Source organism: Bufo gargarizans, chromosome 10 (genome assembly GCF_014858855.1).
Source record: "Bufo gargarizans isolate SCDJY-AF-19 chromosome 10, ASM1485885v1, whole genome shotgun sequence".
Taxonomy (NCBI): Eukaryota; Metazoa; Chordata; class Amphibia; order Anura; family Bufonidae; genus Bufo; species Bufo gargarizans.
The window spans coordinates 62,651,029-62,667,400 of record NC_058089.1 but is presented as its reverse complement, the minus strand read 5'-3'; the positions used below and the strand labels follow the sequence as shown (position 1 = coordinate 62,667,400).

The window sequence follows — 16,372 nt, the reverse complement described above, 5'->3', positions numbered from 1 at the left end:
AAATACACCCCAAAAAACATTGCCCTACTTCTTCTGAGTACAGCGATACCACATGTGACACTTTTTTGCAGCCTAGGTGCGCAAAGGGGCCCAAATTCCTTTTAGGGGGGCATTTTTAGACATTTGGACTTCAGACTTTTTCTCATGCTTTAGGGCCCCTAAAATGCCAGGGCAGTATAAATACCCCACATGTGACCCCATTTTGGAAAGAAAACACCCCAAGGTATTCCGTGAGGGGCGTGGCGAGTTCATAGAAGTGTTGTTGTTTTTTGGCACAAGTTAGCGGAAATTGATTTTTTTTCTCACAAAGTCTCCCTTTCCGCTAACTTGTGACAAAAAGTTAAATCTTTCATGGACTCACTATGCCCCTCAGCGAATACCTTGGGGTGTTTAATTTCCGAAATTGGGTCACATGTGGGGTGTTTATACTGCCCTGGCATTTTAGGGGCCCTAAAGCGTGAGAAGAAGTCTGGAATATAAATGTCTAAAAAAATGTACGCAGTTGGATTCCGTGAGGGGTATGTATGGGGAGTTCATGTAAGATTTAATTTTTTGTCACAAGTTAGTGGAATATGAGACTTTGTAAGAAAAAAAAAATAAAGAAAAAATCAATTTCGCTAATCTTCTATGAACTCGCCATGCCTCTCAAAAGTTATCTTTTTATAGCGCCGCAGAGATTTTACGGTGTTTTTGCAGTGATCAGAAAAAAATATATATTTTGCCACTGCGATGGGGCGGACTGAACGCAAGTGTGTGCACAAGATGAGGCCTGATCGGGCGAACACTGCGTTTTTTGTAGAGCCTATAGAACATGTCCTATTCTTGTCTGCAATTGCGGACAAGAAAAGGCATTTTCTATATAGTTCTGGCAATGTGCGGATCCGCAAAATGCGGAAAGCACATTGCCAGTGTACGTGTTTTGTGGATCCGCGGTGTCCGTGTTTTGCGGATCCGTGTATCCGCAAAACACATACGGATGTCTGAATGGAGCCTTACAGGGGGGTGATCAATGACAGGGGGGTGATCAGGGAGTCTATATGGGGTGTTCACCCCCCCCCTGTAAGGCTCCATTCAGACGTCCGTATGTGTTTTGCGGATCCGCGGATTTGTGGATCCGCAAAACAAAAAGGGACGTCTGAATGGAGCCTTACAGGGGGGTGATCAGGGAGTCTATATGGGGTGATCAGGGGTTAATAAGTGACGAAGGGGGGGGGTAGTGTAGTGGTGTTTGGTGCTACTTTACAGAGCTGCCTGTGTCCTCTGGTGGTCGATCCAAGCAAAAGGGACCACCAGAGGACCAGGTATATTAGACACTGTTATCAAAACAGCATCTAATATACCTGTTAGGGGTTAAAAAACCTGCATCTACAGCCTGCTAGCGAATGATCACCGCTGGCAGGTTGTAGATCCACTCGTTTACCTGCCGATACTGCGAACGCGCGCGCCTGTGTGCGCGTGTTCACACGAAATTTCGCATCTCGCGAGAGGACGCGGCGGCGCGTCCAGGAGGAGTAACAGGGCAGCCGCCAGGACGCAATCCTTCGTGCGGCGGTCCTGTAGTGGTTAATGTCCTAATGTCCTCTTCCTTCCACTAGTCCCTTAAAAGACCGTTACTAGGACTTGTCTGTCTCCCAACTTAATGTAAACAGGAGACAGAGGGGCGGTCCTTCACACTGCATGCCTGCATTAGGCTTCAGAGTGAGGAGGCGTGTCTCTCAGTAATCCAATCTGATTGGCTGGCAGGGAGCTGCTGGCTACAGCAAGTGTGTATGGGAAGTGAGGGAAAGCAGTTTTGGCCTCAGAGAACTGGAAGAGGAGGCATCTTGAGAAGGTCCTCATATTTTCTAAATGTTTAAACAGCCGTAAAGAAGGGAAAAACTCAAGGAAAACAGTGGTATGTGAAGAAACTGAAGATTGCTTTATGCATAATGCTGCGCCAGCAGTAACATACACTAAAATTGATTTTTTTGATAAAACCATGACAGTTAACCATTAATAATAATCCATATATTATATTCACTGTTGGTGGTATAGTGTAAAGCATCCCTGAGTCCCATGTGTTAACAGTGAGGCACCAGGTATTTAATAATGATCCAGATAGCATACTCGCGATTAGTGATATAGTAAAATCGACCGTGCCTCCCACGTGGAACAGTAAGGCAAAAGTAAAGCCGGCTACAAAAGGTATCAGCATCCGCCATACACAGAGATGTGGAGTTAAGACCAGCTTGACTGTTGCCTTACTATTCCACATGGGACGCACGGTCGATTTTACTATATCATTAATAGTGAGTATACTATCCGAATCATTATTAAATACCTGGTGCCTCACTGTTACCACGTTGGACATAGGGTCGGTTTACACTATACCACCAACAGTGAATATAATATATGGATCATTATTAAGTCCTTACTATCAAGGAAGAACCAACAAAGGAGAACTTTGAACTGAATATAATAGTAAACGCTAACTCAATGCATTTAGATAATTATATATTTTATGTTTTTATATATTTTATACATATGCGGTAATTCACTGGAAAATCATCAATGTTTCATTTGAACTTATGGTATTAGATATAGAGTATGCTATAGACATTGACTATATCCACTTTCCTTTGTCTGTCACACATAGTGTATTAATCTACCATACCTTTACTGAGATTACTAAACCACATCCTTCACTCTTCACTTTACGTGAAATTGGAATGAACTATTGGTATTAAGTCATACTATTATTGTGACATTGTGATTTCATATGATTGAAAAAGACCATTGATAATGCGTTATAAACTGGAATATATTTTATTTTATTTCATTTTTTTTTTTTTCTGGTTTGATATTTAGTTCTATATATTCCTTTGATGATGCGTGCTAATAAATACGTATATGTTGGATACAATTCTATATACACACAATCATTGTTCATGAGTCCATGCCTATATTATCACACAAAAAGATGACTTTGCAATGCCTTTCAAATGAAGTACTATTGCAAATACATGAAATAAGGATATTGTTAGTTTGTTTTTATGTACATTATATTTTCCTCTTTGTTACTACCCCCTGCTGTTTCTCCTGTGGTTGAAATCCTGTTCTAACTTCCAACAACTTTCCAGCTCCCTTCAGTGTTGGCACTGCAATCTCATAGTGAAGCAGCACAAACCCCTTTCATTCATTTGTCCCCACATTTAAATTTACAGAAACATATAGCTATACCTCTCTTTAAACGGCAGAAAGGGATATTCGGAAGGAAGGAAAACAGCTCATCAGAGGCTCTGTAGTCACATATCACAGCTGGGGTTACTGATTGGTCTGCAGCAGTCACGTTTATGTAGACAGCATGTCATAACTCATTTTTGGTGGGACGGGAGCCACAACACTGGCACCAGAATGGTCTGACAGGATCAGTCTCCCATTCCTCCTTTTTATAGCCTGTCCAACCCCTTTAAAATAATGGACTGAATTATAATTTTTTCATTTATGAAATAGCTTCTTAAAATTTGTTGCAGAGTTTAGCCACAGATTTCACTCACTGAACAGCAATGAATTCCACTGTGAAAATCCAGCACATTTCTGCAATGGACAGGGCATGCAGTGGATTTGAAAATCCACAGCAGTCTAGGCTTGCTTTGGATTTTATATGCTGTGATTGTTAGGGGTTTGTTAAACCCCATCCACTAGCAATGCACTGTACTTTGCTTTGGAACTTATTCTACAGCAAGTATGCAGTGTGCAAAACCATCCTAAAGGGCTCATGCCCACAAACTAAGGGCTCTGTGCACATTGATTGGAAGGGGTCCACGATCAACAAAATATGACAAAAGATAGGACATGTCTTATCTTTTGTGGTGCTAAGGCACAGACCTGAAATCCCACAGAAGCGCTTTATTGTGCTTCCAATCTGTGCTTCCCCACTGCAAAATATAGGAGATGTCCTATCTTCTGTTTTATCTTGTGGATCGCGGACCAATTCAAGTCAATGGGTAGGCAGTCCTCAATACGAGCACCACGGCCACATGATGCTAAGGACTTAATCATGATCCATATATTATATTCACTGTTGGTGGTATAGTGTACTATTAGTGATCTAGTAAAATCGACCGTGCGTCCCACGTAGAACAGTAAAGCTTGTCTTAACTCCACATCTCTGTGTATGGCGGATGCAGATACCTGTTGTAGCCGGCTTCACTGTTGCCACCCTTGATCTACCAGCAGTCCCTTAGATTTCAATGAGACCTCAACAGCCATAGTCTTTTGTTGGAGTGGGAATGTGGTCAATTTGGTCTCATTCACTAAAGTTGTGACATATGGTCTAATGGAAGTGCTTGTGATATTTACATTATGGAAACATGAACTAAATTCAGAGTAGAAGTAGCAATTTTGGAAGTGATGAATAGCGGAGGCTCAAACTTTGATTATTATTCCCTTTTCAAAGAATGTTTGGTGATGCATTTGACTCATTCCTATAGATAAGGTTTACTAAGGTTCTCCACGTGCAGATTCCTATATTCAGTATCATACCTAAAAATAACCAATAACTGCTTTGGTTATGAATTTAAGCTAAACAACAATGTTAAAATAACTTTCCAATAGATAAAAATGTAGCAGCGATGATTAAGGTAGCTGGAAACTGATGGAATAAGAAGGGCAATAAAAATTTTTTTTTAAAACACCACAAAAAAATAAAATAAAACACTATGTCCAAGCAGTAAATAGGATAGATCGGTACAGATTTCAATCTTAGAACACAAATAAGAGTCAGAATACAATGGGGGTCATTTGCAAAGACAGTCTTTGTTTGTCGTTTTTTTACACTCCTTTTGCACTGGCATTGCTAGCGGAAGATGTGCCTAATTTATGAAAGGCTTGTACCTCATCAGAAATTAGGTGCATCTTCAGCAGTCCTTGCACCTGGTGGATAGACTAGAGTAGTTCTTTGCCAACACTTATGCCTGTTTCCAATCATAAATGTTGGTAAATGTGTTAGAGCCCCTGGCACGCTCCTGCCACACACTATTGTCAAATGTGGCACAAAAAACCCATGTGACAAAATATTGTCGCACGGGCATTCAAAAAGTTGCAAGAAAAGGGTTTTTATACTAAAAACTGGTGTAAAAAAGTTTGTAAATGACTCCCAATAACTATTATATGTACTGGATGAAACTTCAACTGCTCTACTCATAAAAGTGCTTTGAATCCAAAGGATAATCCAGCTCCTACTGACAGCCCCAATGCAAGGAAGAAGGTCATGAGGGCACCTGTTGTTTCACCCTCATGTGGCAAAACTTTCCTAGAAAGAAACAAAGCAAGGTTTTCAGATATACAGATTTTCTGCAGCAATTCTTCACATATTTAAAGATTAAAGACCTGTTACATGTGAATTTAGCATTCTTGTTTACATTTATAGGACAATAAATGTGCTGCTATGGGACTCATAGGAAGGAAAGGAAGAGTCTCATTCAATAGACCTGTTCACACAATGCAGTTTTAATACAGCTATTGTATACATTTTATTTTATCCACAGCCAAGAGTTCAACAAAACAAGTAAACAACCCCCACCACCACTGTCATCATAGAGTGCTTAAATATCAGAAACAAGGGTCTGTCTATAACATTACTAAATTCTCTTAGGATACAGGAGTGTATGCCATCTGGACCCAGTGATTTGTGTATACATTTTAGGGTTAGTTTTACTCTCTTTGGCAATCTCCTTTTTTGCTTATAGTTTTCAATGCTTCCTCGCTACCTTCTTGTTAGTGATTTAAATGCTTTCTTTTTGTCATTTATTGTTCCCTTTACATTTATCCACACTGTTTCTTTCTTGTTCATCACCCTTTTTCGCATGTGGTATATACCCCTCACAATTAGAGTTTAAGATGACTATAAAAATATTCAATTTTGTGTCTGCATTCCTATTCCTGAGGACATTGTCCCAGTTGTTATTTTGACTTTTCACAGAAGCAGTTAATGTTATTCCACAAAAAATATTCATCACCTATCCACAGGATAAGTTATAAATTTCAGATACCAAGAACAGAGAATACCCTATCTAAATACCCTCTCTACATATCAGGCTATCGCTCCATTTACCTCTATGGGACTGAAAATATGCGTACTACATTAGCCCCAATGAAGTGAATAAAACAATAAACTGATGTGCACCACCAATGATTGAGAGAGGGACTCTCTGTTCTTGGCAATGCTGGCAGTCCCAGCAATACAACATTTAGCACCTATCCTTTGAATAGGTGATAAATTCCTCGGATAAGTCTGTTAAAAGGGGTTGTTCAGTAAATAACATTATGTAAAAGCAGGAAATGTTTTCAAACTATAAGGGCTGTTGCGGGAATCACGCTCTGTTTGTGGGCTTGATCTTCCATTCTGGACTTGCAGGAGTGCACTGCATTTTTATGATGTATAATGATACAGGCTTCAGCTTGACTATACTTTTACAGAATCATAGTGACATAAAGCTATCAGTATGATTCTGTAGAAGTAAGGTCAAGCAGAGGCACACAGCATTATAAATTATAATAATGCCTGCATTCGCTTCTGCAAGTCCAGAACAGAGCATCACACTCACACACGGAGTGCGATTTCCAAAATAGACTCTCTCGTGTGAAACAGCCCTAAATAGATCAATACTAGACAACCCAGTTTAAGAAAGAGGCCTGTGCTGCACACGTTTTTGTTGTGCGTGCACAAATGGCAAACTATGGTTAATGACAAAGATCACTACATTACAAAATCCTACTCAATCCACAGAAGTCAGAACAGCCACATAATCAGAGACTGTGAATGGGACCATACATCTTCAATAGCTGACAACTGAATGCTTGCTTGGCCGATAGCTATGTCTCTCGACTACCCCATACACATGCAAGTGTGGTCTGACCTATGTGTTTTCAATTGGGAGAATGGAGAAAGCCAGTGTCAGATACATTTTGAAGAACAAAAGGATCGGGCGTTAAAATTCAACGCTCTTGGTCCTTCGCTCCAGGAGCTCCCCATACACTTTAGACTGTCGACTAGTCCCAACAAAAACTATTCAGCCTGCTTGTAATAAGGAATGAATGCAACCACTTATACAAATCTAGCATTTATTGTACTTACAAAGCTCCTTAGAATAACAGGAAAATCAAGTTGAAAAAAAACACCTGCTAGTACTACTTTTTCTGCTTCTACAACCACATATTATGAATCCACCTATAGAAACTAGGGCTGCAGTAAACGAATATTTTTGTAATCTAGTATTCTATCGATTATATTTCTCGATTCATCGAGTAATCTAATAAGAAAAAGCTACTTAAAATAACGTACGTAATTAGGTATGTATAAAGTTATTGGTTTGAAGGGGTTAATAACTTTATACATGCCTAATGCCAAGGTGCTTCCATTAACCCCTCCAAACCAATAACTTTATACATGCCCATTGGGTTTGGAGGGGTTAATGGAAGCACCTTGGCATTAGGCATGTATAAAGTTATTGGTTTGAAGAGGTTATTGAAAGCACCTTGGAGGTGCCTTCATTAACCCCTCTCTAAACCAATAACGTTATACATGCCAAGGTGGTGCTTGCAGCCTCCATTAACCACTCTCTCTCCATCTGCCTCCCCCCAGCCTCTGATCTGCTTTCCCCCAGCCTCTGATCTGCCTCCCCCCAGCCTCTGATCTGCCTCCCCCCCAGCCTCTGATCTGCCTCCCCCCCTCCCCCCAGCCTCTGATCTGCCTGCCCCCAGCCTCTGATCTGCCTGCCCCCAGCCTCTGATCTGCCTGCCCCAGCCTCTGATCTGCCTCTCCCCAGCCTCTAGTCTGCCTCTCCCCAGCCTCTAGTCTGCCTCCCCCCTCCCCCCAGCCTCTGATCTGCCTCCCCCCAGCCTCTGATCTGCCTCCCCCCTCCCCCCAGCAGCCTCTGATCTGCCTCCCGCCTCCCCCCAGCAGCCTCTGATCTGCCTCCCCCCTCCCCCCAGCAGCCTCTGATCTGCCTCCCCCCAGCCTCTGATCTGCCTGCCCCCCTCCCCCCAGCCTCTGATCTGCCTGCCCCCTCTGGTAACGCAACCCCCCCCCCCCCACCTCCCTCCCCAGTATTAATCATTGGTGGCAGTGGCCACAGGGTCCCCCTCCTCCCCCCCCATCATTGGTGGCAGTGTCAGTTCCGATCGGAGCCCCAGCAGTGTAATGCTGGGGCTCCGATCGGTTACCATGGCAGCCAGGAGTCACGCTACTGAAGTCCTGGCTGCCATGGTATGTTAGTGAGCAGAGAGCAGCGCATTATACTCACGTGCGCTGTGGCCGGCGGTCGCTCCTTCTCATAGGTCTGTGCGGCGCATTGCTAATGCTGTAAGCATTAGCAATCCGCCGCACAGACAGAAGGAGCGACCGGCGGCCACAGCGCACGTGAGTATAATGCGCTGCTCTCTGCTCACTAACATACCATGGCAGCCAGGACTTCAGTAGCGTGACTCCTGGCTGCCATGGTAACCGATCGGAGCCCCAGCATTACACTGCTGGGGCTCCGATCGGAACTGACACTGCCACCAATGATGGGGGGGGGGGGAGGGGACCCTGTGGGATATGGCGGGCACATTCATTGGTGGCGCAGTGGCCACAGTCCCTCCCTTCCTCTGTCCTCATTGGTGTTCAGCGGCAGCCACGCACAGTGGGGAGGGAGAGACTCCCTCCTCCTCCCTCAGCTGTGCCGGCCTCTCAGTCCTGCCTCTCTGGCCTCCGGAGGACACGGAAGCGGTGAGTGAGACGCTTAATTTCACTCCCGCTCCGTGATCACGTGATGTAAACGATTCCTCGATGCAGGGAAACTGCATCGATGAATTTTTTGACTCGATTTAATCGAGTTATTCGAATAATCGTTTCAGCCCTAATAGAAACCCACACCTACATTCCCATTCATAGTCTTATCATAGTCCTATCTTATTATAGTTTTTATCCCACCACTCAGCTGTTACTCCTATATTCCAATTCTCAAAAAAGAGGTCACATGCAATCTATCTACAAAATTTATAACCACATGTTGCATTTTCACCAATGGCCACCTATTGTGTCGGGTATTAACTCCTTGACAAGCAGACTCACAGAATATTGTTTTGCTTTTTTTCCCTACAAAAATATGTCATTGGAACATCGTCGTATCTGAAAGATAAGTCTCTTGAATGAGTTTGGACCTTATACTAAAAGTATGTTTTTGGCTACAGTTGATGTAATGTCCTTGTTTATGGCCTTTTGGGAGAATATATGTTTAGAAATCCAGCGCAAGCGCCGTTCACAAGATTCACCGTGCACTTCATTCCCCATTCCGGCACATGCGCATTAAACGCTCTTGTGCCTCTGCCCATAATGGGGAATGAAGTGCGCAGGCGCGGCGAATCTTGTCAACGGCGCTGGATTTCTGAAGAACCTAGGGCAGACCAGAGGGGTGAAAGGGGAGGGGTTTCATATGAAAAGGGCCTGGGCACAGGCCGTTTGAACGCCGCGCCTGGGCACCTTCAGAACCTAATTAACATATTGAATAAAAGTGTTTTTTAGAGAAAATAAGTGACGGAGAGCTATACGGTAAGTAGCATTCCAATATGGAGACTATAATGCAGATCATGGTGTTAGTGTTCTATAATGGTCAGTTTAGGTGAAAGACTCCCTTTAAGGAACTTTGTAAGTACAATAAATGCTGGATTTGTATAAGTGGTTGTGGTACTTCACTATTTCCTGCTCCTCGGTATGATCCAATACAGGAGGGGTGAGTAGAAATTGTCTTTGAAGTCCAAGCTGGAATAATAAGTGACTGACCAAATTGAGAAGTAGTCTATACATTTCAGAGTGGCTGGATCTGTGTCTGCTGAGAGCAGCGCAGTTTCTTTTTACTTTTGCGTTGGAACTTGGTGTAAACAGGACCCATTACATCTGAGAACTGCAGCGCTCACAGTAGGAGTGACAATTTGGAACTATATATATTTGCTTTACTGCTGGCAATAATGTATATGAGGGCCCTTAATCAAAGCTTAGTTTGTTAATATTGCTACTTACTTGGGTGCCAAGCACATTGGGAGGGATACGAAGTAGCCATTGCTGACAGAGAAGAAGATCATGAAGATGATAAACCAGGCATCATTTTTGAAGAAGGTGGGGAGATAATTGTGGTCGTGAATGTGACACAACATAAAGAGAGGAACAAATATAAAGCGGATTGCTGCGAATAAAGGTAGGTATTTACTATCAGGACCAGGCTAGGAAAAAAGAGAAAATACAATTAGATGTGCACACAGCTTCACGGTACCAGCAACTATTCAGTAATTTATCACTTACTTACAAGATTATAGCAGGCATTTGTTTGGATACAGTAACACTTTCTTTCCTTATATAAAGTATCTATTGTGTGAATGGCATTATGTTGTGGCTCAGAATGAAACTGATTTAAGAACCTTTTTTGGGTCTGTCATTTTTCCAAACACTGGACTGACAGTCCATACAGATTAGACTGAAGTCTATGGGAGGCTTACAATTTAAAGCTAGTTTCACACTAGTGTTAAGAGATCCGGCAGGTAATAGCCTGCTGGAGCTCTCTGGATTAGACATTGCCGGAAGGTACCTGAATGCCCATCAGCCCCATTAACTATAATAGGAAATGGGAGTGAGAGGTACGGATTATGGAGCAAATCAAGGTGGATTTAGACTGCCCGATTTTTGGACAGATTATTGGGAACAACCGTTACTGTGAACACTCATTCCCGACAATCTGCCCATCTAAATGCGCCGCTGATTACCGAGTAAAAACGCTTGTTCATCGGATGATCCTGTCGTTTGTGCAGGTACATCAATCATCATTTCTGGGCAGTAGATTGTGCGGTCTAAACTAGGGTTGTATCGGGTATCGAATTATCAATACCCAATCGATACTTTTTTACCGGAATGATTTCAATACCAGGATTTGCCTTGTACAGATAGCCTAGTATCACAGAACATGGTATCATATCAGCGCGCACTAAGTTCCCTCAGCAGCACAGGAAGAAGGAAGCAGTCTCTCCCTCCCCTCTGTGCCGGTGCCACCAATGACAGGAGAGAGGCGGAGGAGGGTTAACTGCTGCTGATCGCAGCTCCCTGTCATAGAGGCCGGATGCCAGCTATGTGTTTCTGCCGCCGACACCTGCCTCCTGTATCAGTAATAAACATTAATTATCTTCATTGATGGCGCAGTGCGCCCCTCCCACCCCAGTATTAATGTCATTGGTGGCAGTGGCCACAGGGTCCCCTCCCCCCCTTCTTCATTGGTGGCAGTTTCGATCGGAGCCCTGGCAGTGTAATTGCAGGGCTCCGATCAGTTACCATGGCAGCCTACTGAAGCCCTGGCTGCCATGGTAAGCTCCCTGCTGTGTAACATCCTATTCACCCTAATAGAGCTCTATTAGGGAGAATAGGACAAGGGATTAAAAGATCCCAGGTTCTAGCCCCAAAGGGGGGAAATAGTTATTAAATAAAAAGTAACAAAAAAAAACCACACAAAAATATTAAGTATAAATCACCACTTTCCCAATTTTACATATAAAATATCTAAATAAATAAACATATTACGTATCGCCACGTCCTAAAAGTCCAAACTATTAAAATATAAAAAAAATATCTCCTATGCGGAGAACGCCATAACAGAAAAAAAAAAAAAAAAACTGCGCGATTCACCATTTTTTTTGGTCACCTTGTCCCCACCAAAAATAGGGTATGACTGTTGAGTATGGGCCAGACGTTCCATAAAATGCTGAATGCACGCGGCTTTTTTGGTGTTTTATTGTTTTCAACCCTGCTGCTCAGAAACAATGATTCTGTATGGGGATGAGAGATTATAATAGTGATCCCTCGTCCTCATACTGTGAAAGATCTCTGCGTGTAAATGCAGTGGTCTCCTTCATTGAACAAGCAGCCAACTGTCAGGAAGGAACGCTCCCTTCCTAACAATCGGCTGTAACATAGTGCGATGTAAATCCACCTTTAGTTGTATGCCATTGGCAGAGCATGGTTAGGGTGGTAGACAGAAATGAGGGAGGAAATGTAGGAGGGTGCAGCACTGTGGATAGCTTTGTGGTTGAGAATGGCTAGACACTAACAGGGTGGAGATATCTGAGTATCGGACAGATAGATTGGAGAGGGAAGAGTTCAAGCCTGTATTAGATATATTAGTATAGCTAAAGAGCGTTTGTAGGAATACTCATTAGCGATGATCTGGCAGTGTAAGGCCTCTTTCACACGGGCATCGCGTGTGAGGGCCGTACAGGATGCGGGTGTGTCGAGGGAAAATGTGTGATTTTTCCGCGAGAGTGCAAAGCGTTTTAATGCATTTTGCATGCGTGTGAGAAAAATCGGCATGTTTGGTACCCAGACCCGAACTTCTTGACAGAAGTTCGGGTTTGGGTTAGGTGTTGTGTACATTTTATTATTTTCCCTTATACCATGGTTATAAGGGAAAATAATAGCATTCTTAATACAGAATGCTAAGCAAATTAGGGATGGAGGGGTAAAAAAAAATAATTATAAAAAAATTAAACTCACCTCGTCGACTTGTTTGGGAAGCCCGGCTCGTCTTCATTCTTCTTCTTTGAGGACCTGGGAGGAAAAGGACCTTTGGTGACGTCACTGCGCTCATCACATGGTGATGGATCATGTGATGAGCACAGTGACATCACCAAAGGTCCTTTTCCTCCCAGGTCATCAAAGAAGACGAGCCGGGCAGCGCGAACAAGTGGATGAGGTGAGTTTAAGTATTATTTATTAATTTTTTAAGCCCTCCATCCCTAATTTACTTTGCATTCTGTATTAAGAATGCTATTATTTTCCCTTATAACCATGTTATGCACTTCCCTCCCGACAATCGCCTGCTACATCGCTGTATGTAACACAACCTTTAGTGAAGGGGGACCAATTAGTAATTACCGTAGTTGCAGTAATCCAGTTTTAACATTAACTTGAAACGGTTAATAAATTCACCCTTGGTGGTTTTTCAAGATATATTGGCAATGCAAGCAACTTTTCCTTACATTACTTTAACACACAAATTAGCTAAAAACAAAAGATCTAATGTAGAGATCAACAGTAAACACTTACCCACAAAGTTTTTGAAGTAATACTACGCCCGAACCAGTCCATAATATTGAATATCAAGAAGCAGCATACAGGATTAAAGAATTTTTCTAAAATAAATAATACAGGTAGCATAAATTACAAATCAGAATCTAAAAACTTAAAATGAATAAGAGTGAGGTTATGAAAGAAAAGAAATTAAACTCACTCCAGCCTTCATCTTTAATGTTGCTGACAACCTTTGCTGTAATTGCAGGGAATACCGATAGTGTTACCCCAAATGTGATAACAATAGTTAGAGCCATCACCCAGATCTGCAGGAAAAAAAAATAAATCATTACAGCAAACCTTGAGTTAGAGCATTTTTGATAATGCCATAAACATTTGTACCCAATCATTGGACACTCATAAGCAGCATTTACATACGGCAATGATCAAGAGCTTATAAGGATGAACAATCATTACAATTACTCGTCTCATACAGATTCATTGTTTGCCAGTAGCACATACTGTACCTGTTTACACAGGGCTATATGCTGCCAGAGGACAAAGATTTTATGCACAGTATACAAAATGCAATCACTCGGCAGCACATTTACAATGGGCAATTATCAGGAACAAGTGTATGAACACTCATCTGGGGTTGTCACAATACTAGAAGTTGAACTTTGATTAATAATAAAGTGTCACGATACTCTATATACCAAATTAATGCTTCCCCCCGCCTCCAAAAAAAACCCACAACACACAAAAATATAAAACCTGCCCATTGTTTAAGGACCAGGCCATTTTTTGCAAATCTGACATGTGTCACTACATGTAGTGATAACTTTAAAACGCTTTTACTTATCCAAGCCATTCTGAGATTTTTTTTCTCATCACATATTGTACTTCATGGTAAAATTGAGTAGGGATGAGCGAACTCGAACTGTATAGTTCGGGTTCGTACCGAATTTTGGGGTGTCCGTGACACGGACCCGAACCCGGACATTTTCGTAAAAGTCCGGGTTCGGGTTCGGTGTTCGTCGCTTTCTTGGCGCTTTTGTGACGCTTTCTTGGCGCTTTTTGAAAGGCTGCAAAGCAGCCAATCAACAAGCGTCATACTACTTGCCCCAAGAGGCCATCACAGCCATGCCTACTATTGGCATGGCTGTGATTGGCCAGAGCACCATGTGACCCAGCCTCTATTTAAGCTGGAGTCACATAGCGCCGCCCGTCACTCTGCTCTGATTAGCGTAGGGAGAGGTTGCGGCTGCGACAGTAGGGCGAGATTAGGCAGATTAACTCCTCCAAAGGACTTGATTAACTGATCGATCTGCAGCTGTGGATCATTGAGCTGCTGATCCTCAATTGCTCACTGTTTTTAGGCTGCACAGACCGTTTGTCAGTCTCATTTTTCTGGGGTGATCGGCGGCCATTTTGTGTCTTGTGGTGCGCCAGCACAAGCTGCGACCAAGTGCATTTAACCCTCAATGGTGTGGTTGTTTTTTGGCTAAAGCCTACATCAGGGTGAAGCTGTCACACCAAGTGCATTTAACCAGCAATAGTCTGTTCATTTTTTGGCCATATACAAAATCAGGGGCAAGCTGCGCCTGTCACCAAGTGCATTTAACCCTCAATGGTGTGGTTGTTTTTTGGCTAAAGCCTACATCAGGGTGAAGCTGTGACACCAAGTGCATTTAACCAGCAATAGTCTGTTCATTTTTTGGCCATATACAAAATCAGGGGCAAGCTGCGCCTGTCACCAAGTGCATTTAACCCTCAATGGTGTGGTTGTTTTTTGGCTAAAGCCTACATCAGGGTGAAGCTGTCACACCAAGTGCATTTAACCAGCAATAGTCTGTTCATTTTTTGGCCATATACAAAATCAGGGGCAAGCTGCGCCTGTCACCAAGTGCATTTAACCCTCAATGGTGTGGTTGTTTTTTGGCTAAAGCCTACATCAGGGTGAAGCTGTCACACCAAGTGCATTTAACCAGCAATAGTCTGTTTATTTTTTGGCCATATCCCAGTCTAATTCTGTCACTAAATCCATACCGGTCACCCAGCGCCTAAATACTAGGCCTCAAATTTATATCCAGCTAAATCTGTCCCTAGTGCTGTAGCTGGGCGAGTTATTTAGTGTCCGTTCAAGCACATTTCTTGTTCTGGGTTGAAATACAATTCCCAATTTAGCAATTTCATAATTTAGTGGTTCCTGCTATATCAGAGCTATTTGAAATCTATCCCAAAAAGGGTATATAATATTGAAGGTGCACATTGGGTCATTCAGAATAACTTCACACACACGCTTCTGTGCATTTCCAAGTCTAATTCTGTCACTAAATCCATACCGGTGACCCAGCGCCTAAATACTAGGCCTCAAATTTAAATCCCTCTAAATCTCTCGTTACCCACCGCTGTACTGTTGTTGCTGGGCAAGATATTTAGTGTCCGTCAAAGCACATTTTTTGTTCTGGGTTGAAGTACAATTCCCAATTTAGCAATTTCATAATTTAGTGGTTTCTGCTATATCAGAGCTATTTGAAATCTATCCCTAAAAGGGTATATAATATTGAAGGTGCACATTGGGTCATTCAGAATAACTTCACACACACGCTTCTGTGCATTTCCAAGTCTAATTTTGTCACTAAATCCATACCGGTGACCCAGCGCCTAAATACTAGGCCTCAAATTTAAATCCCTCTAAATCTCTCGTTACCCACCGCTGTACTGTTGTTGCTGGGCAAGATATTTAGTGTCCGTCAAAGCACATTTTTTGTTCTGGGTTGAAGTACAATTCCCAATTTAGCAATTTCATAATTTAGTGGTTTCTGCTATATCAGAGCTATTTGAAATCTATCCCTAAAAGGGTATATAATATTGAAGGTGCACATAGGGTCATTCAGAATAACTTCACACACACGCTTCTGTGCATTTCCAAGTCTAATTCTGTCACTAAATCCATACCGGTGACCCAGCGCCTAAATACTAGGCCTCAAATTTAAATCCCTCTAAATCTCTCGTTACCCACCGCTGTACTGTTGTTGCTGGGCAAGATATTTAGTGTCCGTCAAAGCACATTTTTTGTTCTGGGTTGAAGTACAATTCCCAATTTAGCAATTTCATAATTTAGTGGTTTCTGCTATATCAGAGCTATTTGAAATCTATCCCTAAAAGGGTATATAATATTGAAGGTGCACATTGGGTCATTCAGAATAACTTCACACACACGCTTCTGTGCATTTCCAAGTCTAATTCTGTCACTAAATCCATACCGGTGACCCAGCGCCTAAATACTAGGCCTCAAATTTA

At 42.5% G+C, this 16,372-nt stretch overlaps 1 protein-coding gene across 3 annotated transcripts in view; it reads right to left on the bottom strand.

Moving 5' to 3' along the window:
• The window catches only part of SLC29A2 (solute carrier family 29 member 2), a 238,240-nt gene that overhangs the window by 11,941 nt on the left and 209,927 nt on the right, over positions 1-16,372 (bottom strand). For 2 of the 3 annotated variants that reach the window (XM_044269677.1, XM_044269678.1), the window contains exons 10-13: positions 13,287-13,392; positions 13,103-13,188; positions 10,040-10,239; positions 2,790-5,293 (exon numbers count right to left, since the gene is read on the bottom strand). In XM_044269677.1, coding sequence (XP_044125612.1) covers positions 5,182-5,293; positions 10,040-10,239; positions 13,103-13,188; positions 13,287-13,392 — 504 coding nt within the window. In that variant the 3' untranslated portion in view covers positions 2,790-5,181. Of the gene's footprint in view, positions 1-2,789; positions 5,294-10,039; positions 10,240-13,102; positions 13,189-13,286; positions 13,393-16,372 lie in introns of those variants that run through there. The other variant, XR_006386902.1, reaches the window with a different exon arrangement.